Source organism: Gopherus flavomarginatus, chromosome 4, assembly GCF_025201925.1.
Source record: "Gopherus flavomarginatus isolate rGopFla2 chromosome 4, rGopFla2.mat.asm, whole genome shotgun sequence".
Classification (NCBI taxonomy): Eukaryota; Metazoa; Chordata; order Testudines; family Testudinidae; genus Gopherus; species Gopherus flavomarginatus.
This window is the reverse complement of record NC_066620.1, coordinates 39,865,430-39,891,811: the sequence shown is the minus strand read 5'-3', so window position 1 is coordinate 39,891,811 and position 26,382 is coordinate 39,865,430. Positions and strand designations below refer to the sequence as shown.

Below are 26,382 nucleotides of genomic sequence, written 5' to 3'. Positions count from 1 at the left end.
AAGAATGCAAATGCTTTCAGAGACTACGGGGACTGTGGGATAGCTGGAGTCCTCAGTACCCCCTCCCTCCCTCCGTTAGTGTCCATTTGATTCTTTGGCTTTCTGTTACGCTTGTCATGCAACACTGTGCTGAGTCCCTGCTGTGGACTCTGTCTATCATAGCCTGGAGATTTTTTTCAAATGCTTTGGCATTTTGTCTTCTGTAACGGAGCTCTGATAGAACAGTTTTGTTTCCCCATACAGCGTTTAGATCCACTATCTCCCGTACGGTCCATGCTGGAGCTCTCTTTGGATTTGTGACTGTATTGCCACCCGTGCTGATCAGAGCTCCACGCTGGGCAAACAGGAAATGAAATTCAAAAGTTCACGGGGCTTTTCCTGTCTACCTGGCCAGTGCATCCAAGTTCAGATTGCTTTCCAGAGTGGTCACAGTGAGGCACTGTGGGATACCGCCCAGAGGCCAATACCGTCGATTTGCGGCCACATTAACCCTAATCCGACATGGCAATACCGATTTCAGCGTTACTCCTCTCATCGGGGAGGAGTACAGAAACCGGTTTAAAGAGCCCTTTATATCGATATAAAGGGCCTCGTTGTGTGGACGAGTGCAGGGTTAAATCGGTTTAACGCTGCTAAATTCGGTTTAAATGCGTAGTGTAGACCAGGCCAGAGACTAACAAATTTATTGTAGCATTAGCTTTAGATTGTCCTCCTCCATGAACGAACACTAGAAGGGTCGGGACGCTGTGCCAGAGAGTTTCACAGATGTTTGCTGATAGTAAAGGAATGGTGAAACTCAAGAATCTTGTATCGGGGGTAGCCATGTTAGTCTGTAGCCACAAAAATGAGTGCCACCGGACTCCTTGTTGTTTTCAGGAATCTTGGGTTCCATTCCCACTCTAGAGAGGAGTGTTCTCGGCTGGTCACAGACTCTTCTGCCCATTCTTCCAAGCATTACCCAAGCTATCTGTGGATCAGTCCAGTCTCTTTCCCACCTCTGGCTCCTTGTTCCCATCTCTCACTTCTCAGGTTTCTCATTCCAATCCCAGTCTTCTTGCCCAACCAAGCCTGCTCTCACCCCTTGCCAGCATTTTATACAAAATGTATTTCATTGGACATCATTCCGCAAATAGAATTTTAGAATGTCTGTGTTCCTAAAATTCCTCAGCTAAGTGAGCTACTGCCACCTCCTTTGGTATTTAATAAGAGATGAGAGCCACAGTGGGCAAACAGGAATCAAGAAGCATTTTCCAGAAGTCCCTAAAAGTGCGGCCAACAGCAAAACCTTGCCACCTCATTATACTTGTGTAAGCAGTAGTGCAGTGTTTGTTTTCAGGATTTTCCAAATATCTTTGAAGATGGTAGCTTGGTATAATTTTTTTCTTGTCTACTGTATAACCATTTTTTTTATGGTTGGAGTATTTATATATGTGCTCTGTTTTTTCATACTTTCTCTTCTGTTCCCTTGAAGTGTTCCTCTGTCAGTCTAGAGCCACTTCTGCCTAAATCTTGCCAATTCCTATATGGGAGAGAAGTATATAAAAATTTCTCTTTTCTAGGCACTAGCTTTGGCCTTTTAAAAGCCAGCGCTGGAATTTAAATGCCAGTTTTTCTGCGTCCAGCAGCAAACTAACACCTTCAATAGTTTTTCTCATCTAATTGCTTTGAATATTTTTCTTGGGTTCCTCCTTTCTCTGCTGCCTTCACTCCTGGGTCCCATTCCACGCCTGTGGGACCCAGTTTCTGGTCAGCAGTTTCTTCTTCTCCATATTCATTCATAATCAGCGGTGGAATTCTTCAGTGAGCTGCAGCAGCAGTTGTGTATTGTCTGTTACAAGTTGCAAGCATTTCCCAGCTAAAGAGTAGTTTGAGTAGGGTTTGTCAATCTGCGGAGTCTCCAGATACAGTGGCCAGTTTGTTTGATCAGTCTCCCCAATATAGCTTAGTCTGCTTCCACTAGCTTTCTTTCTACCTGCACTGATCTCCCATTCCTTGAAACAGCGGTGCTCAGTAGGGCTCCAAACTGTATCCCAGACCCCATCAGGTTCCCTCCTGTTGTTGGAACAAATTTTCAGCCTGCCAGGTGCAGCAATGCTGAGTCTTTGGTGGGACAGCGCTGTTCTCCAAGGTCAACAGCAAGCAGAAGATGCATGAGCTGTTCCTCTCCCTCCCCTGTATCTCAGCCTTCTGAGGAGACCTACCAGCCCCTCGCACTCTCTTTGTGGAAGCCTTACTCACCTATCTGATCTCCTTTGGGACTTCTGTGGCCTTCTTCAGTAGTTCAAGAAAATTGCAACATTGGTCCAAGAAATCTCTTTTCAGAAGAAGGTAAAATTGCATTCTTATGTTCTTCTCCTTTCCACAAAAAGCAAAATTCTTAGGAAGATAAAACAAGGCCTAGTGCACCAGGCTACTGCTATGGAGACAGATAATGTAGGCATACCCCAAAAAGGAATTCCTTCCAACTAAAGAAATCTGAAGAGAAACTGTCCTTTCCTATGCCAGAACATTGGGAAATATTTATGGATTTCTTGTAGTTATGCGGAGAGTGCAAGTGATCAGCATACCTTGTATAAGGTCTAGAAGGACGGTTATCCAGTTTGCCTTGATACACAAGCTGTCCTCTTAATAGCAAAGCTTTTAAAAGGGTAATCGTGCTAAAAGCACTATCTTTCACATACACTGAGCAGTCTCTTAAGAGATGACGACAAGGCTTTCTGGATCTGACCTAAAATTCACTGTGACCTGTGTACATCTAGGGTACATCTCTCTCCTTTATTTCAACAAGTCTCCACCCTGGTCAGATGCAAAAAAAAGAAAATCAAACCCCTCTATACCATCCAGAAAGGGCTTTTATTCTCCCTGTGTTTTGTTTATGGTAATTTGCGCATACCTGATAATAGATGCAAGTGGTGTGACCTTACCTTGTAGCAGCTCTGACTTTTCATGAGCAGTCCTTAAGGTGAATTAACAAATAAACCAAAGATGTTCTATTTTCTGAAAATAAATCATGTAACATAGCATTACATACACAGCAATTCAAAAATTTCAGATTGCCAAATGTTTTAGTAAAGTATATCTGGTTATTTTGGAAATGCATTCTGTTTACAGAGCCCTTACTGCAACAGGCCTCAATCCTGACTGGGCCTACCTACCATCATACGAATAATGTTGCTTATGTACAATGGGGAAAAAAGATTTTTTTATTTTGAAATTGAAATCTTTTTCCATACTAAAGTAATAGAACTTGGATTTTATTTTACTGTTTGCAGCTGATTGATTTTTAACTAATAATTAGGACTTTTTTTGTTTTAAACCAGAAATTATGGAGAAGTCGGGTGAGGAAGGAATGCCTGATCTTGCTCAAGTAATGCGCATTTTATCTGCAGAGAATATCCCAAATTTACCACCTGGGGGTGGTCTAGCGGGCAAGTAAGTACAGTGCTGGAACAATTTATGGCTTTTAGTAATTTATAATTTTGACTACAAATACAAGTACAACATGTTTCTTCATTAACTGAAGACTTGATTATCTTTAGTAAAGAAGATGTACAAACTTAAGTTACTAAAACATTTAGCATTGCTCAGTTTTTCATATATTAAACTAGTTCACTGTCTGCACTACAGAAAATACAGGCAATACTTTCTGTTCTCCCACTACCAGCCCCCAACTCCATCCCAAATAGGGAAGAAAATAGACTATTTTGATACATAACATATTGGTTTACCATCCCATACAATTACATTTAAAGATATAAAATTTGGCATATTTGGATTTTTAGTTCTTTATATTTGTTCACTATCTATAGAAAGTGATAAAATCGAAAATTGAGCAATATTCATGCTACTCTGATTTTTTGGTCTCAGGGCCCAACGTGTACTTGGGTCAGTGCCAGCGTTACGCTCTTCGAAGAAAAATTGCACCCATTTTGTTTAACATGTCAGCCTGAAAGTTTGAAAGGTAGAAAGCACTTTTCAGTATTAAAATTGTGAAATGTTTTTTAAAATGATGTTTTAGGAAAAATTGAGGTAAGCCTGTGGTGGGACACTAGTTTTTTTTGCAAGCCTATAGATGGGACACCAGGTTTTTGCTAATGATTTGTTTGTGTCACTGGCAGTATGAGCCCAAGAGAGAATTTTAGTGAACTGTTGTTTTGGTTGTTTAAGCCATTATTAAGCCAAGGTACAGACCTGTTTAAAATCTTCTACATTGGGATTCCCATACATGGTATCATTTCCTAGCATAAGACTCAAAAATACCAATTTTAAAATATATATTTTCACATTTCACAGTTTGTTTATGGTAAGAATTGCTGCTCACCTTAGGAATTCTTAGACTGCTGGGCTTAGCTGAAAGTATGGATGTAAAACTTGGAACATTCTGCATGTACATGGTGGGAATTTATGAAATGTTCAAGCAACTCTGAAGATATAGCGGGATAAAAACCTGAGAGGAGAGGAGGGCTGGGAAGCAAAAATTCAGAAGAGGAAAACCTTGGTCGCATAAAAACCTAAGCCTTGAAAAATCCTTCGTTACCATTAACTGAACTCTTTATATGCAAAGTAGACAAACAGAAGTTTAGACATGAAATATTTCTTCGTTTGTCTGGTAGGATGTTCTAATGTATTTGGCATTTCGCTGCTATATTACAGGGGTTTTTTTTGTTTTTTGTTTTTTTCTTCATTTTTAGGCGTAATATTATAGAAGCTGTGTATAACAGGCTGAATCCACACAGAGAGAGTGATGGGGTAAGTTTTACTTTGGGGTCTTAGACTTCACTAATAATGAGGAAACCATAGTACTTCAATGCAGGTGGGGTACAGAACAAAATTTAAGTAACCCGTATTTAAATATTTGATATATATTTGCATGTATATCATTGTTCAAGAACTTTATTGTTAAAGGGACAGTGATGTTGTGTGTGATACCCAGTTCTGAAGAATTAATTTTTAATATAAATGGCTGCTTCTGCTTTTCATTCAAGACCATGGAGCCACAATATGGGAACGTACTTTAGGAGCTGTTGGTAGTTTACTTACTTCAAAGCCAGAGTACATTTAATGAGATTGTAATTTTGTTACGTGTCCTGTACTTGAAAATCTAGTGTCAAATTCTGTGTGCCTGTAAGAATCATATTTATGTAGAAAATTTCTGTTGAGTGTGCACTAAGTGAAAAGGGTTTTGGTAGTGATATTAGCATGTTGCACATATGATTCCAGTGAAGGTTAGTGTATTTCAGTTTTGAAGATCTTTTGTGAAATCGCTTAGAACTAGTATAATTTACACTTGAATGAAAGTAACAAGTTCTTTGTTCATCCTGATTTAATTTTTTTAATGAATTATTTACGCCTATCTGTTCAACTCCTGAACACGTGAGCTTTCAAATCTTTAAACATTCAATTAGACAAAAAAAAATTCAACACTATGAAATATAGTGGGTTGCAATAACTGTTTAAATTACTACATTACTGGATTGAGTAAGGAATAAATGTGAAATTTATAGTTTACACTTTTTTTAACATCTGTTTTACAAAGTAATTGTCACAGCCATTCCATGTCAGTCAGCTCCATAGTGACAAATTGGTTTAGAGACTTGTATAGGAGACTAAAACAATTTTTTGACTTGTTTAGATAGCCTTTTAAAAGTTACTGATGATTTCTCATTGCTTAGCAAAATGTTGACTTACCCATAGTTCACTTCCTAAGCTAATTTGTAAAGCTACTACTCTGTTCTCTAAATGGTCCCCAGGAACCATGCATGCTGAGATGCCTAAAAAAAATTCAGTCAGCAAGTGAAGGCTCTGGTGAGAGGGTAGATAGGGATGTCAGATTTTATTTATTTATTTTAACTACTTTGAAATTATTCTGAATCTAATTGTGCATATAACTAGCCTCTGTAATTATATGATCTTATTGTTATCACTGTCTTTCTCGCCTCACTCCATCTACTTCCCTTCTGTTGGCTGTTAGCTTGATATGTTGTGTTGTCTTAAGAGTGCATGTGCAATTGCAATGTTGGCAGCTGTATGCCAGCAATAAAGTTACTGTAAAACTTTCTAGTGTAAATGTGGCCTTAGATTGCAAGCTCTTCAAGGCAGGACCCATCTTTCTGTGTGTCTTTATAGAGACTAGCACAGTTGGGGGCCTTGATTCTGATTTGGGCCTTTGTGTGCTATCGCAATACAGATAAATAGCTAATGCTTTCATTGTCGTGTCTGTCTTTTTTTAAAAATTAAAATTTGTTGTTTATATTATGTTTTTTGTCTTAGATCATAAAGGTTAGAGTTAAATTTTACATCCTTAACCCTTTCAAACTATGCCACAGTTCCTCCCAAAATAAACCAGCATGCTTCCAAGTGTCTCAGCTGTCTTCATATCCTCAAACATCTGTGTTTCCTTAGTAACTCTGCATCCTTCCAACCCACCATGACTCCTAACAGTTGGAATACTAGATTTTTGTCTCTGCCTCAGTGTCTTTTTACCCATTTCCAAAAATGAAAATGCTTAAGATTAGTTAAAGCACCCAATTCAGAACATTTGCAATGAAAATAAAAAATCTGGTTTCTCTGTCAGATAATTATAAATGCCTGCTGGTGCTGCAGCATATTTGTGACAAAGAAAGACTTTCAAAAGAAAACACAAAGGACCAAATTGTTATAATTTGTGTAGCTCCACAAAGGCAAAAACCAGAGTAAACAAATATGATAAGCATTCTCTCAGCTACTGATGAATCTCAAGAAATGTCTTGGACCTGCTTCATCAGTTCTTAAATATTATCTATTTGTATTTTATTAAACTAATTGGTTAATTCTTACACAAATTCAGGTCTGGTGGGCATAGTAAAAACAAAGGGAGGGCAGGCTTACTATTAAAGGTTATATTTACATTGAATACTTTATTATCCCAAAACTGTGGACAATACAGTGCAATACACTTTTTGAGCTATATAAATATAGTGCTCTTTTCTGCTAGAATTGAATAAAATCCCTATATTAAGGGAAATCTCTGTGATCTTTGAGTATTGGAGGACCAAGAGGTCCTGTAGACCTGGAACTGCAGTTTAATGCATCAGCCACACTAGGTAAAGGATAGAGTTTGATTCTCTGATAGGAGTATCTACTTCATTTGGCAACAGCATTATTTCCCTTCTCTGTCCTCGTCTCATATGTCCCAGAAGGGCTTGAAGGGAGGAGAAAACTCAGTGCTGCCATTGGACAACAGAGCTGACACCTCTTTGTAGTACCCCAGTAGATGAAAGGTACTTTCCTTTCTCCGTAAGAGAGGCTGAGCATAGTAGTTCATGTGCTGTGTTGAACCTGATAGTCTAGGTCAGTGTTTGGCAACCTTTTTGATACCAGGGACTGGCTTACTGCCTTACTAAACTGTTTCAGGCAGGGACCAACTCTGGTCCGTGGACCAGTCCTTGAGAAACACTGCTCTAGGTCAGTGCTAAACTCGCCCCCCTAGCCCCTGGACTTTCCTTCAGTCTCCTGAGCTTGATGCTTAGAGAAGAAAACTGAAGAAGGAATAATTCCATTATTAGTTAAATGCTTCTGTTCTTCTTTGTGTTGTGATAGCATAACTGGAGTACCCCTACAAACCTGCATTCAAGCAGATACCAAAGGAAAGGGCTGGATACATACAACACACCCAGTTAGTGGTGGCTTGTAAAGTATGTTTCAAAATGAAATATCACAATGCTCCTAGTGTACGTGATGTTATAGCAAAAGCAGAGCTTTATATTAAAAATTGTGGGCCAGATCCACAGCTAGTATTAATTTGCACAATCTGGAGCTGCATTCATTTTTACGTTGCTGAGAGTCTTACCCTATTTTGGTGAACTGTATTCTTACATAGACTAAGAAGAATATGCAATGTTGTTGTAACAATCTTTGAAACGCCTTACTTATGGCAACATTCAGAAATCTTCAGTCATTCATTTAGTGATGCTTAATGTATTTACCGACATTCCTTATAATTAATTTATACAGTATTGATAAAGTCGTCATATATAGATATGATTTGCACTGCATATTTTTAATGTAGGGTCAACAAAATATATGGTGTGGGATAAAACCTGAACTGATGAAATTATAAAGTAAAAGATATTTATATGAATTTTGCATGTGAGCAGATGTCTAGCTTGTAACAATATACTGCAGTGTGAACAGCTTAAATAAAAAAAGTATCAGGGGTAGCCTTGTTAGTCTGGATCTGTAAAAGCAGCAAAGAATCCTGTTGCATCTTATAGACTAACAGACGTTTTGGAGCATGAGCTTTCGTGGGTGAATACATGCATCTGACGAAGTGGGTATTCACCCACGAAAGCTCATGCTCCAAAATGTAGGTTAGTCTATAAGGTGCCACAGGATTCTTTGCTGCTTTTAAATAAAAAAAGTAATCTTCATTTGATGACAAATGAACTTTATCGCTTGATGATCAAGAATTTTCAGAAAGCATCTTTTATAAATTATTTTTTTCAGAATACAAATGTTTTTATATTTTTCACAGCGATAAAGGCTTTTATTTAAATTGTAGTCAAGCTCAAGAATTTTGTCCTTGGGTCTCGTGCACTTTCTTGTGGTAACTATTTAATTTCTCAAATATATTTCTGTTAAATAATGACTTAAGAGCAAATCCTTAACATAGTGCACAGCCTATATATCAGGGGTCGGCAACCTTTCAGAAGTGGCGTGCCGAGTCTTCATTTATTCACTCTAATTTGAGGTTTCGCGTGCCAGTAATACGTTTTAACATTTTAGAAGGTCTCTTTCTAAGTCTATAATATATAACTAAACTGTTGTTGTATGTAAAGTAAATAAGGTTTTTAAAATATTTAAGAAGCTTCATTTAAAATTAAATTAAAATGCAGAGCCCCCCAGATTGGTGACCAGGACCCGGGCAGCATGAGTGCCACTGAAAATCAGCTCGTTTGCCGCCTTTGTCACCCGTGCCATAGGTTGCCTAACCCTGTTATATATGCTTACACTGTACTGGAAGAGATCTGTGGAGGAAGGAATCCTCCCTATAATGTTGCAGCGTTGTTTTGTGGGTGGTATTGGAGCCTCCGAGATGTTGTAGTCACTGGACTCCTGTGCACTGTTACTTGGTGTGGAGTGGAGTAGTTGGGATCCTGGCTCATCTGGGGATTGGTCCTGCTTTGAGCAGGGGATTGGACTAGGTGACCTCCTGAGGTCCCTTCCAACCCTGATATTCTATGATTCTATGATCACTGATCCCTAGGGGCATGCTTGGTTACCAGGAACCCTTGAGTAGCACTCTTGTGTAGTAATTTCACCATTTCTGTTGTAGACAAGGATCTCCATAGATAGGAAGGTGGAGAGAAGATCTGCTCCTTAATAGCACTATAAATGTATGTGATGCTGTACAGTAATCAGTACCCAACATGTAATAGACCCTTGCACCAAAAGGTTTGCAGTCTAAACGAATAGTATAATGCATTTTTGCTAACTTGCATTTGATTTTCTTAATGCTGTAGCTGAAGGATTTAAAATGGAAACAACTTATAAAAATTATTTTAAGAGGGTTACAATACTACCAGAAAAAATCATTAGAGGCTAGCTAAAATGTAATAGGAAGAGTTATTTTATTAATTTAAAAAAGAGGTTGGATTGTTCTCTGATATTGGAGGTTTTTTGTGGTGGTTTTTTTTAAGTGGCTGTATTTTCAGTAGTTCTTCATACATACACTGTACTGATTAGAGACCAGTATACAGTAGGTTGATGTAGCTACAGCATTCTGGGGTGTGAAAAAGCCACACCTGAGTGCCATAGTTATCCCTGGTGTAGATGCAGCTAGATTGATTGAAGAATGCGTCTGTCAGCCTACCTTACCATCACTTGGGTAGGTGGTATTCCTAATGAAAAACTTCTTCCATCACTGTAGACTTTATTCACTATGGGGTTATGCTAACATAGCTATTGCACTATAGCTGTGTTACCCTAGTCCCTTGTTGTAGCCATGGCTTGAGACATTGCAGCTCCCCTTGAATGCAGAAGTCTGAACTGTCAGTACTAGCCACCTTGGAAAAGTGTTTCAAATTTCACAGGACAGGAAACCTCAGTGGAGTTTCAAATATTAACATTTTATGTTCTCTGAAATAAAGAAATTTTACAGTTTTATATTCAATAACAAATTTTGAAAACGACACCCACATTTTAAAACCAAGTTATTCTGATTATTGGAATTGAAGGTTAGAGAAAAGAGATGTTATGGCAGCCAATATTTTCATGACCCCCCTAGAATTAGATATTGTTTGACATTTGTAAGGTTAGGATTCCAAGTTCTCAGATAGCTTACAATGTTGGTTACAACTCTGAAAGATCTCAAGAATAGGGGCCACTAAAATCAGATCAGAATTGAAGGAGGCAGTGGGAAAACATAAGTGGCAATCAGGATGATTTGCCTATAATATCTTTTGTAGTGAGAATCACCAGTCTTACAGTGATATCTAGCTACTATTTCTAGCATGATCGTTAGTGAGGCATCAATCATTAAAATATCTTCTGGTCCCTCAAAGCAGCAGAGCTGTTTTGGCACTGATCAGGAACTTAAAATAGCCAGTTTGGACCTCAGAGCCATGCAACTTTTTCTCCGGGAAAAAGCACACTAAACACCGTCACACAGACTAACAAGAGGGTTTTTTGGTTTGCTTTACCCATTTGGTTGAAGTAGTCTACAGTGCTTCTGCAGCTTGAGGGGGAGGATTCCTTCCCACATCATAGGCTACAATTCGAGATGGGTGCCTAAATTTAGGTTGTTGGATTTGGCTTTAGCTAGATATTCTGGATATTCATTTTCCTGACAGCAGCTTGGGAAGAAAAATTGCTAGATCATTGGAGTTTTTGTGAAACAGTATCTTTGTGATGCTGATTGGCAATAGCTTGGCCTTCTACCTTCTGCATTGTACACATGAAGAAAATCAGATTTCAAGTGTTAATACTTACCAATTAAGTGAATTCTTATACTACAGCATACATTATTGGCAATAAACATTTTTAATTAAGCTGTTCACATCAGGTGTATATTGCTACTGAATCAGTAGTACTTTACATTTTAAAATATTAACTCAATAGTTAGTGTAAATTTAAATGGCCAAGTTCTTCACTCTTTGGCTTCCACTGAAGTCAATGACTGTCAGACATCTATGTGCATCAAAAGACATAGTTTGAACTAAGGGCCGATTTATTCTGGGGTCATCTTTTTTATATTGTTCTTTGTGCCTCACATAAAGTAGATTGAAATGTTTGTCAATACTGGAAGTCTTAATAGAAACAATTTAAATACAAGGCATTTTCTTAAATGCCCATTCTAAAATAAACAAACGTGAATCAAATAACTTAATTTTAGGATGAATGTTGTTAACTTAAGGTATTTTTATATATGCATAGGAGGGCATAAAGTTCAGATCTTTTCCTCAATCAGAAATGACTTTTTATATAATGTATTTTAAAATATATGTATCATTCTAAAATATCCTAGTTTAACTACTGATTTTGGGGTCTTGAATCTTAAAAAAAGGACCCTGGCGAACCTGAGGAAAGTGGAACACAGGGGAAATTGGTGGAAGCTCTCAGGCAAATGAGAATTAATCATAGGGGCAACTACCGCCACCTTCTGGAGGAGATGCTGACTAGTTACAGGCTAGCTAAAATACAGGGAGAAGAGTGCACTGCTGAACCAGCTACAGCATCTACTTCTGATAATCTTGCTGGACCCAGTGACCCAGTGGCAGACACCCAAACAGAATCTGAGAATCATCTTGCTGAAATGCAGAGCTCTAATGAAGATTCAGGGAGAAATGAGATGAGTGATAAACAGGTGTAATGTCTTTGTGTTGCATATAGCTGATTTGATAGCTTGACCTAGCTGTTCTAATGTATTCATATGTCAGCACATTGTTGCATCAGTTCTAGAAAGTTAGTTTGTTTGTACCTACATTTATATGTACAGACTTTTTATATGAAAAGTCATTCTTTTTTGAGTAATTTAAAAGTTACTGTTTACTGTAGTTTGGATTAATAAACAAAATGTAATTAAATTTTATATTATGTGTAGCAGGAAACAGGACATCTACATTACTGGTAGTTGGTAGTCTTAAGGTTTTACTTTTTTAAAACCCTGTGACACCAGCAATAGGGATTTTTGACAAATGCAAAGCAAGTTTTTCTTTGTGTTGTAAGCGCATTCCTAGTGAGTGCTGAATTTTAATACTTTACATTACATATATTGGCATCTTAATCAAATACATCTTTTTGTTCAAATTTCTGAATTGAATTATTTCACAGCATACTATCCGACATATTGCATGTTTGTTTGAATTGTATATAGTTCACATTATCATAGTTACAAAAATAATTTTTCACTTGTTTTAGGATTTATGCCACTCTTTTTTTCCTCCATGTATGGTCCTTTCAATTTAGACTGTATCTTCTGTTCAGTGTGAATATCTTATTTTCTCGAACTGTATCCTTCAGTGTTCCATAGGTTATAGCATAATGTATATCAGACAATAATATGTACTTAGAATTAGTGTTTAGCGTGAAGCTCTAAAAATTTGTTTAAATCCAAATAAAAAATATGATGTGGAATAATATCTGTATGCATATTGACTTTTTTTAAGTAATTTTGTTGATGATGTGCTACCTCAAGCTTTTTGGAAGTTCATTTGAAATACTAATTATCTAGTCATGGTTTGGAAATATTTGTAGCTACTGTTAATAACAGACAACAAGGATCCTGACAGTGTTTATTAAACTAGCTATTCACACAAATATTCTGGGAGTTTTTATTATCATAACTGTAATCTGTGTTCTAGCAATATTTCATAGTTTTAAATTAAACACTACAATAAAATTGAGGCAAACATGCGGTTGTATTTTAGGTTATAGTCTACATTTTGTGTTATATTCCTCTTCATTTTGTGTACACACATGCACATACACACTTTCAAGTAGATTAGCGTATTACTATGTTAGTGTGAATCTAACTGCCTGTAGTTTATTTCTGAAATGCCATTGTCAAAAGTATGCCATTGTCAGCAGTGACAAAGGTATTTTGTTACAGTTTCTATTATATTTTGGTTGCAGTTGTTGAAGCACTTGCACAAAATTATAGCTTTTATCATCCAACAAAGATATAAATGAAAGTTCACTACCTCAGTGAGTAAGTTCCTCTGAGAACCTCTTGCTAAATTCCCTTTCAAGAGTTCAGAAATCTTCCTTGGCATTGCACAGATTTTTATGTTTTTGTTTGTTTGTTTTGTTTTGTTTTGTTTTTCTTTCAAGTATTGGTTAGCTGGTAGATTGATGGACTAATACACTGGGTGATTTGTTTAGGTTTTTATTTATATTCATTGCAGTGCATTATTTTTATTGCATTAATATGTTCTGTAAGAGAAAAGCATAGCTAAGCTTTTAATCGGTAGTCATGCTGCTTCCAGAGATGAATTCCAGAGATTCTGTGAACAGAGATATACATGGAAAAACCAATTTTGTGTATGTGGAAATTAGTATAGAAAACATGGCCATTCCTTTCATTTTTTACTTGCTCGTGTTACATTTTATTATGTTGTTAGAATTCAATTAATTATGAATGTAGTTTTTTGTATTGGTGAGTATTAATATTTTCCCTCTTCTTTTCCTGTAGGGTGCTGGAGATCTAGAAGATCCGTGGTAGCCTTACAAATCTACTAAAATGCTTTTGATTCTGAAAAAAATGGGGGAAAAAACTTAATCAGTTTTCTTCAATACAAGGGGAAAATTCTGGTGGATTTCCAACATTTTGTGAAATGGGCAGAAAGATAGTTTTCCATCACTTGTTTGTTTTTGTGTTTTCTGATATTGCCACTCTTAGCATTGCCTGTGTTACAGTATCTTTACCAGCCTCAGGCATACTGACTCCATCTTTGTTGAACTTTTAGCCCTAAAAAAACAAGGAAAAAGTGATTCTTTCAGCAAATCAATATATGTACCTGAGGTGCGTGGGATTGTAGTTGTACTCTGAAGATACATTATGGTTTAACAAAACTTAACATATAAGCATGAAAGAGTACAAATAATTGTATGAGACGTTACTTATTTCACTTTACCAAGTTGGAAGGCTTTTGCAGCTCTGTGGCTTGGAAGTAATTTCAGTTGGGCAATATGCTATAGGATTTGTCTTTTTTTTTTTTTTTTTTTAATTTTCCAGTTTTACCTGTATTACCAGACTGTTAGGTTTCCCTACAGTGTCCAAATTGTGATACATTGCCTACTGCTTGCTTGATAATAAATGTATTTGGCAATAATAGAAGATTTTAGGCATCTAAAACCAATAGGAATTTTACGCACGCGTACAACATATCCTTAAACTCTTGCTAGAAAAAAAAACTTTTAAAACCAAACTGATTAATTTATGGTTAGATGTAACTTAATTTGACATTTCACTCACTGCTGCAGGTTTTTTTAAAAATGCTGAAAATTTGCCTTTATTATAATGTAAAATGTGATTTTTGTTCTACATGTGGTTTTCTATAGTTTCCTCTGATTTTTCAGCTTAAGATACAGACAGAAGTCTTGTGTAATATGGATATAATTTTTAATTGTTTGCATTATTTTCAAAGCTCAAATTTATCACTTTGAGATTACTATAAATACAGTTAAAATTATCTATTTTAAATCTAAGAAAATATTAGAGATATTTTCATGGGTTCAATGACCTTTCATTTTATAAGCAATGGGCATGGTACAGAGTGGCTGTCATGTAAGGTACTTGAAGATTCTTAGTTTAATTCTATTTTTGCAATAACTTTGATTTTTTTTCTGAATTCTTTTGAGTTGTGCATGTATTGAGTCCAGTAGATGCTAAAAACAGAGAAAAGTAAAGTATTTATCTAAAAAAAAAATTAAAAAAAGCTATTGGGGAGGGGAAACAATGAATGTATCCATCTGTACATGCTTTACATGCTGTGGATGCCTTGTAAACATTTTCCTATTTGTTTAAACTGTGTTTCAGCGAGGATGTAATTGCCCTTGTGTGTAGTTTAAGCTAATGACAGTCATCAGCTGGTTTTGTGTGAAATGGAATTCATGCTATTCTTCTGTAACTTTATCCCCATGCTGAGTCTGTAAAAACACACTCTCTCTCTCTCTCTCTCTCTCACTGGTGCCTATGGGCAGCTTTCCCAATCATTTTGATTCATTGTGTATCTGATTTTTTTTGTTTTGTTTTGTTTTTTGTTCTAGAGAGGATTATTGCCACAATATATTTTATTTATTCATTAGATTTTAGCCTTGTAAGTTAAATTGTTCTAAATGACGATGTTAACAGATTTTTGTCCCTTTGCTGGGTTTTTGGGTTGTTAAAAGATTGGGAATGAAGAATGCAAAATGGTTTATTGTTCAGACTGTCCGCTCTGGTCCAACCCTGTACTGATAGTACCTTCCCAGTATGATATTGTGATGTTTCATACAATACAGTGAACATAACCAACTTGTTATCTTCAATAAAGGATTGCTAAAACAGTGTGATACACTATTTTGTGCAGAAGGGATTTATGCTGAAAAGGTAGAAAGTTAGATTATCTTTTCTTTTGTGTAATTTTAAATATTCAGTTTTGTTTTTGCTGTATTGACAAGGCCAAGACTTCAGGAGTTGGTCCTTTGGTGACATACAAAACCAAAAATCTCCGAATAGGCACGTCTGTCACAGAATGGTACAAACAGTGGGATGAATTTGGCCTTGTAACTGCCAACAACCTTTCACCTTAGTTTAGTTGTAGTTTATCCATTATTCTAGAGATTGGAAAGTGTAAAATCAGGTCTGGTAAGAACTTCCGATGGAATTAAAACAAAAGTGATCAGGATTTGAATTCTAGCCATAAATTCATGGAAGATCCCCAGCTGCATCTGCACAAATAAAATTGAGACAAACTGTCCAAGTATAACAGCTTGACAATCTCAGACAGGGGCGGCTCTATGTATTTTGTCGCTCCAAGCATGGCAGTCAGGCAGCTTTCGGCAGTATGCCTGCGGGAGGTCCGCTGGTCCCACGCCTTCAGTGTACCTACTGCCGAATTGCTGACGAAACCGCAGGACCAGCAGACCTCCTGCAGGCATGCCGCTGAAGGCAGCCTGACTGCCACCCTCACAGCACCCGTCAGGCTGCCCCCTGTGGCTTGCCGCACGCTCTTGGAGCGCTGGTGTCTGGAGCCGCCCCGTCTCAGGGTAAATCTGCAACTTCCAACAGTGGCTTTATACTTTCTGCTAAAGTACTAGGTAGCAGTTACTCTCTAGCAAAGATGTTACTGGTAAATAGTAATTAATTTTGGCCTCTATTAAATGTTTACACTGTAGTGGAATGTTGTGGGAGAGGGTTAGAATAACAAGTTGACAATTTTGTTATTTCAGATACAAAATTTGTTGTAATTCCATGGATGAAGTTTTAGTATGAAATACAGATACCTGCATCTCATCATTGTCCAAATCAGAAGCCATTTTATCTGAAGCCAGATTTGGCCCATTTTCGCAGACTTCCAGCTGTCACACAAATCAGGGCCATTTTTCTCAGAAGAGATCTTAATTCTTTCCAGCAGTATCCCAGGTTGAGATTCTAAAACAGGCATTTCACATAAATTTCAGATCCTGAACTTCGTCGGAAAAAGTGCAGTCATAATGTTCATGAATGGCTCTTAGCAGGACCCAAATATTGAGCCAGAAAACATTTTGTTGCTTTTATAAGGTTTGTTTTATTTTATTTTGGTCAGATCTGTTTGTAGAATGCAATTTTTGTCCTAAACGCCTGATTAACTAGCCGTTTTAGTTCCTCTTTATAGTGCAGTAGGAAAATTTGCATTTCTTCTCAGGGCCCTGTTTCTGCAGTGGTTTATATTTATAGTCACAGTACATTGTGAACAAATGAAGTCAATGGGACTACTCAGTTGTGTAAAGTAAAGTGTGTGTAGAAGTCTTTGCAGGACAGGGCCTTAATCCATACAACTACCTTACAAATGTAAAATAGGTCGTTCTTTCCCTTAGATACAGATGTTTATGCATCTGCTTTTTCAGAAATTATGCCATTCGATGTGTGTCTGCTTTTGGTTGTTGGGTTTAGTGTGTGCTTGCTGGTTGGTGGCAGACTAGATGATCTGGGGTCTTTTCTGGCTTTAAACTCTGACTGTGACTTGGACACCAGATACGTTCCATCACCAGGGCTGTCGATTAATCGCAGTTAACTCATGCGATTAACTCAACTTTAATCGTGATTAATCGCACTGTTAAACAAGAGACTACCAATTGAAATTTATTAAACATTTTTGGATGTATTTCTACATTTTCATATATATTGATTTCTATTACAACATAGAATACAAAGTTTTGTACAGTGCTCACTTTATATTTATCATTTTTACAGTGCAAATATTTGTAATAAAAGAAATAGCATTTTTCAGTTCATCTCATACAAGTACTGTAGTACAATCTCTCTATCATGAAAGTGTAATTTACAAATGTAGATTTTTTTTCTTACATAACTGCACTCGAAAACAAAACAATGTGAAACTTTAGAGACTACAAGTCCACTCGGTCCTACTTCTTGTTCAGCCAATCTCTAAGAGAAACAAGTTTGTTTACATTTACGGGAGATACCTCTGCCTACTTCTTATTTACAATGTCACCTAACAGTGAGACAGGTGGTCACATGGCACTTTCGTAGCCAACGTAGCAAGGTATTTACGTGCCAGATTTGCTAAATATTTGTATGCCCCTTCATGTTTTGGCCACCAGTCCAGAGGACATGCTTCCATGCAGATGATGCTCGTTTTAAAAAAAAAAAATGCACTAATTAAATTTCTGACCAAACTCCTTGGGAGAGAATTGTATGTCTCCTGTTCTGTTTTTCCCGCTTTCTGTTTTTCCTGCATTCTGTCATATAGCACTCTTGGATGATAACCCAGCACATGTTTGTTTTAGGAATACTTTCACTGCAGGTTTGACAAAATATAAAGAAGATATCAATGTGATATTTCTAAAGATAGGTGCAACACTCGACCCAAGGTTTATGAATCTGAAGTGCCATCCAAAATCTGAGGTATGAGGTGTGGAGCATGCTTTCAGAAGTATTAAAGGAGCAGCACTCCGATGCATAAATTACAGAACCTAAACCACCACAAAAGAAAATCAGCCTTCTGCTGGTAGCTTCTGACCCAGATGATGAAAATGAACATGCATCAGTCTGCTCTGTTTTGGATCGTTATTGAGCAGAACCCATCAGCATGGATGCATGTCCTCTGAAATGGTTTGAAGCATGAAGGGACATCTGAATTGTTAGCGCATCTGGCATAAATATCTTGCGAAATCAGCTACAACAGTGCCATGCCATCGCCTGTTCTCACTTTCAGGTGACATTTTAAACAAGAGGCAGGAAGCATTATCTCCTGCAAATCGTAACCAAACTTGTTTGTCTGAGCGACTGGCTGAAGTAGGACTGAGGGACTTGTAGGCTCTAAAGTTGTACACTGTTTTGTTTTTGAATGCAGTTTTTTTACATAATTCTATATTTGTAGGTTCAACTTTCATGATAAAGAGATCTCACTATAGTATTTGTAATAGGTGAATTGAAAAATACTATTTTTTTTACAGTAAATATTCATAATGAAAAATAAAAAGTGAGCACTGTACACTTTGTATTCTGTGTTGTAATTGAAATCAGTATATTTGAAAATGTAGAAAACATCCAAAAATATTTAAATGGTATTCTATTGTTTAATAGCACAGCTGTGTGATTAATAGAGATTAATTTTATTGTGTGATTAATAGCTATTTTTAAAATCGCTTTACAGCCTATATATCACACTTCAGCATACCTAGACTTGCTCTGTAAGAGAACATGCTGCTAAAGTGGTGATGATCTCAAAATAACTTGGTTTTCTTTTAATAGTGTTATAGTAGTTGGAAAACATGCTCATCTTTGACTTCCACACTGGTGTGAAAAAAAGCTAGAGGTCTGACATTGCTTACTCTAATCAGTAATTTGTTCATTTATTCAATCTATAACTGGTATGGTCAGCTAACTAACAAATCTGGTTTTTATTATATTCTTCTAACAATACCATAATGGAAATATCCTGAGACAAGGATGAAGAGAATTGTTCATAGAATCCTGGTGGGGCGAAGTGTCATTCCCCTAAGAAATTGTGTTCATACTAAAGAAATACAACTCACTTTGCTTCATATGTGAATATTTTCAGATAGCTTGTAACTTGTCATGGAGTGTATTGTCCGGATCTGATGGTTTTGATTTAACTGTGAAAATAAAATAATCAGGTATCTTGGTTAAGCATATAAAATGAAATATGGAATAAAACAATAAGAAACTAAGGCAAATGTTGCTACACTGTGGCCCTATTCCTGGAAAGTCTTACTGTATGTTTACATTTAAGCGTACAAGTATGCCTCTTGACTTTAGTGGAGCTACTCATGTGCTTAAGCATGCGTCAGCCTTTGCAAGATTGGGCCAAGGTGCGTATTAACTTTGTGGTAACTTTGGTTATCAGGAATCCTGACACACACGCTACTGCTAAATTTTGAAGAATTTGTGGTTATTGCTGCTATTGTATTGCAATAACATCATGCTCTGATCTGTCCATATCCATGCATACAAAGAGTCCCTGTGCTGTGGAGCTCACAATATAAGAAAAGCAGCATAAGAAGGGAAGGAGAAAATGGCACACTCCAAGTATTTAAATCATCAATACTCCAAATACTGCCCCACTTTGCCAGTTGGCTAACTTCTTGTGGACACTATGCATGAAGTGAGTTTTGAGGGGAAAACTTCAATTGAGAGCCTTCTCATGCCAATAGCCCCAGTCACTGATTTAATCATTCAGTATGAAGTAAGAAAAATGCATTGGATCCTCAAAGACCAAATCCTGCAATTTTGGTAATTAAAAATTCATAACGAAGTCAATGGGAATTTTGGATCTGTGTGGAATGTGGATTCAGCCACAAGTGATGCTTTTGAAAGAGCTTATGTCCATTTTAAACTGTGACATTTACTCTTTAGTTAATGGAAAGTGTACTCCAAATTTTAGCTTTACATTTATTCATTTAAAAACAGAAAATGGGAGAGAACTTTGCAGTTTTAACAATCACAAAATGAATTAACTTTACAAGTCCTACATTTCCTTCTTAAGTTTCAGGTCGTCCTGGACTGAAATGACATGAAGAATGAAAGCACCAACAACAAAACTAGATATACAAAACTCAACTTGTGCCTTTATTTCTAAAATGAGTTCTGTTACCCATCTAAAAACACGTGGACATAATTACAATGCAGTGTTTTAAACAAAAGACAATCCCTCAAAACAAACTACCTCCAACCCAGCCTCTAGGCAGGTGTTTGCCTGAAACTGCCCTCTAGGATCCCTTCAGAAGTTAACCATTTGGACAGTATTCAGGTAGGGATTGCAGGCAATTCAGTAAAATCTTTCCAGTGCAGATAGATCTAAATGTATGATCATGGGCCGCCACTGTTTTTACTAGGGGACATCATGCTTGATTAAAAGCAGTTTAGCCTTGTGTGCAGCCAGCTGTCAAAAAAGCTAACAATGTTGGGAATCATTAAGAAAGAGATGGATAAGAAGACAGAAAATATCGTATTGTCTCTATATAAATCCCTGGTACACCCACATCTTGAATACTGCATGCATCTTAAAAAAGATGTATTGGAATTGGAAAAGGCTCAGAAAAAGTCGATTTAAAATTATTTGGGATATGGAACAGCTTCCATATGAGGAGAGATTAATAAGACAACTTGGAAAAGAGACAATTAAGGAGGGATATGATTGAGATCTATAAAATCATGATTGGTGTGGAAAAAGTAAATAAGGAAGAGTTATTTACTCAAAACACTTGAACTTGGGGTCACCAAATGAAATTAATATGCCGCAGGTTTAAAACAAACAGAAGGAAGTGTTTTTTCACACAACATGGTTAACCTGTGTAGCTCTTTGCCAGAGGATGTGAAGGCCAAGACTATAACTGTTTAAAAAAAAAAAAAACTATATAAATTCATGGAGAACAGGTCCATCAATGGCTACTAGACAGAGCTAGACAGAGATGGTGTCCCTAGCCCAAGGGTCCCCAATGTGCCCGCGGGCGCCATGGCACCTGCTGGGGCATCTGTGTGCACCCGCCTACTGGCCACCAGACAAGCAGCTGCCAAAATGCCACCAAGAAGCAGCAACATCAAACGCTGCCGCCGAGATGTGGCAACGTCAAGAAGCGTTGCCACCAAAATCCTGCTGATTTTCAGCAGCAATGCCTCTTGACGCCGCTACTTCTCGGCATTCAGGCAGCGATGCTTCTTGTCATTGCCGCTTCTCAGTGGCATTTCAGCGGCTGCTTGTCTGGCGGCCATGCTCCTCGGCGGCTAGTCGGCCGGCACCTGCCACACGGAAAGGTTGGGGTCCACTGCCCTAGCTTCTGTTTGTCAGAAGCTGGGAATGGGCAGCAGGAGATGGATCACTTGATTATGTATTCTGTTAATTCCCTTTGGGGCATCTGGCATTGGCCACTGTTGGAAAACAGGATACTGGGCTTAATGAACCTTTGGTGTGACCCAATCTGGCCATTCTTATGTTGATTGTATGCAAATAGAGCAGTGCCTATCTAAAAATAATAAACATTTACCAAGTTATGCTGGTATCTGAGATACTCTGAGATCCAATTATTTATTCCCTACTCAAATTAGTAGAGGGAAGTAACTGCAGTATCTATACTTCTGTGGTAATGGTAGGTAAACACTTTTTTTTTTTTTAGTTAACCACTGTCAAGTGCTGCTTCTCAAGATGAACCAAAGGGGAACCATAGCCACATTACCACCACAAGCCACATTCTTCTTACAGTAGATGTAGATGTTGTGTGCTCCGCAAGCCAGAGATGAAGGCTTTTTCCTGGCAGTGCTCATAGAGGGGCAGCACTATGCCTGTAGCCCCTCCCCTGGCTATATGAAGTGGCACCACCACAACCTCCCCTCAGTTCCTCCTAACCACCCATCTGCTGTAGTCGGAGCCCTGCATGGTTGCTGCTTCAGAACCTCACAATTTACGTCCTGAGCCTAGTTTTATTGTACATAGTTAATAATGTTAGAGTAAAAGTTACAGGATATAGTATAGTGGCAGCGGAACTGCTCCCTGGTTATACCTTCTCCAAGGTTCAAGTGTTGCCCTTTGTGAGGAGTGGCAATTCACAACAGTGAGCCCACACACGCAGTTCCTGCTCTGCCTTGGTGAAGCCCACCTTAAAGAGTGCTGTTTGATCTGTAGATTGCTCAAAAAGAGGGCTCAGATGGCATGGGACTTTTGCCTTAAGCAGCGTCTTCCTGAACTGGCCATAAGGCCTGCCCAGTACCAAGGACTTCCTGGGGCCGCAGATAACCTCTTGGGGTCTGAAAGTGCTGCTGCCTCCCGTTTCCAGGTGGGACCTTCTCCAAAGTAGTACAGGAATTGTTCTCCGTTGTCAGTGCCAAAGAAGAGGTCATATAAGACTGAGTGATTGTGAGTGTTCCAGGTCCCAGGGCAACTCTGGTGCTAGCTCCAACACACGGGTGCTCCCTGACCCTTCCTTGGTACAGGATAGGAAAGTATAGACACTCTGTACCTCATCCTCCCACTCTACTGGAAGAGGTCCAAAGACCTCTGGTATGGCTACTAGGATTGGCATGCACCGCCAGGGGATGGAGGCCCTGGCATGGCACCTATTGGCCACCTCTCACCCATACCAGTGGCCCCCTTGGTCCCAGAGGTTTTGCTCATCCAAGTCAAAAGCATGATCACCTGCTCATGTGGTATTGGTTGCTGTGGATCAGATGCAAGTCCAAACACCTTGGAGAGTTGCCCTTCTAATTAATGAGGTGCTCCTTGAGCCTGTGATGGCTCCTTGGGGTGTTAGCCTTGGTGCTGTCAGTGGCCAACCACTTGGAGAAGCTCTGTTTTGTACCTGTACAGGGATATTGGGGTTTATTTCCATCCAGCCCCAAACTCCCTAATGGTCCTGGCAGTGAGCAACTGAATCTGGCAGGTCAGGTTCAAATCCTCCCTCAAGGATAGAGACTCAAAGTGCTTGGAGATTTTGGCCAGAAAGATATACACATCCTCTTGACTCCAAATGAGGATCACAAACCAGCAAGCTTTGCTGGCCAAATATGACTTTTTCAATTGGTTGGCTGTGTCCAGTTTTGAGGAGTAGTTGCTCGAGGCTTCCCAGGGTAAATTTTGGGCATTTGTTACTGAGGTTTGATTGGTGGCTGAAATATCTCTGCAGTTTGCGCTTGTGCAAACACTTATGCCAGGACCATGATCTGAGCAATTACTGTAAGGGCAGCCTTCTGGCTCCAGAACTCGGATCGCACTGGATGTCCAGCAAGCAATTGATGACTTGCTGTTCTATGGCCAAACCTTGTTTTTGGACAAGACTGATGAAACCTTGCATTCCTTTAATGATTCGAAAGCTATGCCCTACTACAGGGAACAGCAAAAACAGCTGTACGGGCCACAACACCTTTTGGTGCATCCCTTCCCCCTGAGACAGCAAGACTACCACAAGAAGAGGGATAGGTCTCACAAGAGGAAGCATTCAAGCTCATGGCCTGGCTGCTACGGACTTTCCTTTGGCACCTGCTAAGCGCCTATTTTGACTTGGTAGTCCAGAGCACTATTCCACTTGTTGTTCTTCCTCCCTGGTCTCTCTCCCTCTCCTCCCAATTCCTTTGGGGACAAGCTAATCTGCTTTTACAATGTCTGAGTCTCTACAGCTGGGTCCTACACACTGTCAAATTGGGTTATGCCCAATTCCACTCCCATCTCTGTCCCTCTTCAGGGACCCCTCTCGAGACACTACTCTTCGAGCAGGTCAGCTCTCTGGTAGCATTGGGAGTGGTGAAGATGGTTCTGAGTGAACACTGAGATTGCAGCTTCTACTGACAGTATTTCCTGATATGAAAATCCAAGGGCAGAATGGAGCCCATCCTTGACCTCTGCGGACTCAACAAATGCATCAAATACGTGAAGCTCCACATGATCAGTCTTATCAGCTGTCCTCCCTGCTTTCTCTTGGAGTGACTGGTTTGCTGCTCTGACCCTTCACGACGCTTACTTCCATGTGGTCATTCTGCAAAGTCACAGGAAGTTTCTTTACTTCATGGTAAGAGATCGCCACTTTCAGAACACAATTCTCCAATTTGGCCTCTCTTCTTCCCTCCCGCCTCCTCCCCCCCCCCCCCCGAGTTTTCACCAAATGCATGGCAGTGGTCATAGTGTACCTCCAGAGGCAGGGAATCCATATCTTCCCTTATGTCAATGATTGGTTGCTGAAGGGTGCCCCCAGAGAGAAGGTTGTCACCTATATCGAAAGCAAGCTATGTTTACTCATAAGAATGTCCATACTGGGTCAAACCAAAGATCTATCTAGCCCAGTATCCTGTTTTACGACAGTGGCCAATGCCAGGTGCCCCAGAGGGAATGAACAGAACAGATAATCATCAAGTGATCCATCTCATGTCGCCCATTCCCAGCTTCTGGCAAACAGAGGCTAGGGACACCACCACTGCTAATAGCTATTGATGGACCTATCCTCCATGAATTTATCTAGTTCTTTTTGCAGCCCTGTTATAGTTTTGGCCTTCACAACATCCTCTGGCAAGGAGTTCCACAGGTTGACTGTACATTGTGTGAAGAAATACTTCCTTTTATTTGTTTTAACCCTGCTGCCGATTAATTTAATTTGGTGACCCCCTAATTGTTGTGTTATGAGAAGGAGTAAGTAATGCTTCCTTCTTTAAAATCATGATTGATGTGGAGAAAGTACAGACTTCAATCATATCCCCACTTAGTAGTCTCTTTTCCAAGCTGAAAAGTCCCCTTCTTATTAATTTCTCCTCATACAGAAGCCATTCCATACATCTAATAATTGTTGTTGCCCTTTTCTGAACCTTTTCCAATTCCAATATATCTTTTTTGAGATGAGGCAGTATTCACGATGTGGGCGTACCATGTATTTATATAGAGACAATATGATATTTTCTGTCTTATTATCTATCCCTTTTTTAATGATTCCCAACATTCTGTTCGCTTTTTGACTGCCACTGCACATTAAATGGATGTTTTCAGAGAACTATCCACAATGACTCCAAGATCTCTCTCTTGAGTGTTAACTACTAATTTAGACCCCATCATTTTAGATGTATAGTTGGGATTATGTTTTCCAGTGTGCATTACTTTGCATTTATCAACATTGAATTTCATCTGCCATTTTGTTGCCCATCATCCAGTTTTGAGAGATCCTTTTGCAGCTCTTCGCAGTCTGCCTGGGACTTAACTTGAGTAGTATTTGTATCATCTGCCAATTTTGCCACCTCGCTGTTTACCCCTTTTTGCAGATCATTTATGAATATGTTGAATAGGACTGGTCTCAGAACAGACCCCTGAGGGACACCATTATTTACCTCTCTCCATTCTGAAAACTGTTTCCTATCTTTTAACCAGTTATCAATCCATGAGAGGACTTGCTTATTCCATGACAACTTACTTTGCTTAAGAGCCTTTGGTGAGGCTTTCTGAAAATCTAAGCACACTATACCCACTGGATCCTCGTCCTCCTGCTTGTTGACCCCCTTAAAGAATTCTAGTAGATTGGTGAGGTTCTCTTTACAAAAAACATTCTATTTCCCAACAAATCATGGTCATCTGTGTGTCTGACAATTTTGTTCTTTCCTATAATTTCAACCAGTTTGCCTGGTACTGAACTCAGGCTTATCGTGTGTGAATACCATATGGTCCTGGTGATTTACTACTATTTAGTTTATCAATTTGTTCCAAAACCACCCCTGACACCTCAATCTGAGTCAGTTCCTCAGATTTGTCACCTAAAAAGAATTGCTCAGGTTTGAGAATCTCCCTCAAATCCTCAGCCATGAAGACCGATGCAAAGAATTCATTTAGTTTCTCCGCAATGGCCTTATCATCCATGAGTGCTCCTTTAGCATCTCGATCATCCAGTGGCCCCACTGGTTGTTTAGCAGGCTTCCTGCTTCTGATGTATTTACTTTGAGTCTTTGACTAGCTGTTCTTCAAATTCTTTTTTGGTCTTTCTAATTATATTTTTACAGTTCATTTGCCAGAGCTTATGCTCCTTTCTATTTTCCTCACTAGGAATTAACTTCCACTTGCCTTTTTGCCTCTCACTGCTTCTTTACTTTGTTGTTTAGCCACGGTGGCACTTTTGGTTCTCTGTTTTTTAATTTGGGGTATACATATAAATTGAGCTCCTTTTATTATGTCTTTGAAAAGTTTACATGCAGCTTGCAGGGATTTTACTTTTGGCACT

The 26,382-nt window shown here is 38.6% G+C and overlaps 1 protein-coding gene across 8 annotated transcripts in view; it reads left to right on the top strand.

Annotated features, from left to right (window-relative positions):
• Positions 1 to 15,526, top strand: part of PPM1B (protein phosphatase, Mg2+/Mn2+ dependent 1B) — a 111,113-nt gene extending 95,587 nt beyond the window's left edge. For 7 of the 8 annotated variants that reach the window (XM_050951888.1, XM_050951889.1, XM_050951895.1 and 4 more), the window contains 3 exons: positions 3,321 to 3,432; positions 4,692 to 4,749; positions 11,543 to 12,617. In XM_050951888.1, coding sequence (XP_050807845.1) covers positions 3,321 to 3,432; positions 4,692 to 4,749; positions 11,543 to 11,848 — 476 coding nt within the window. In that variant the 3' untranslated portion in view covers positions 11,849 to 12,617. Of the gene's footprint in view, positions 1 to 3,320; positions 3,433 to 4,691; positions 4,750 to 11,542; positions 12,618 to 13,669 lie in introns of those variants that run through there. The other variant, XM_050951893.1, reaches the window with a different exon arrangement.
• Positions 15,527 to 26,382: the final 10,856 nt, after the last annotated feature.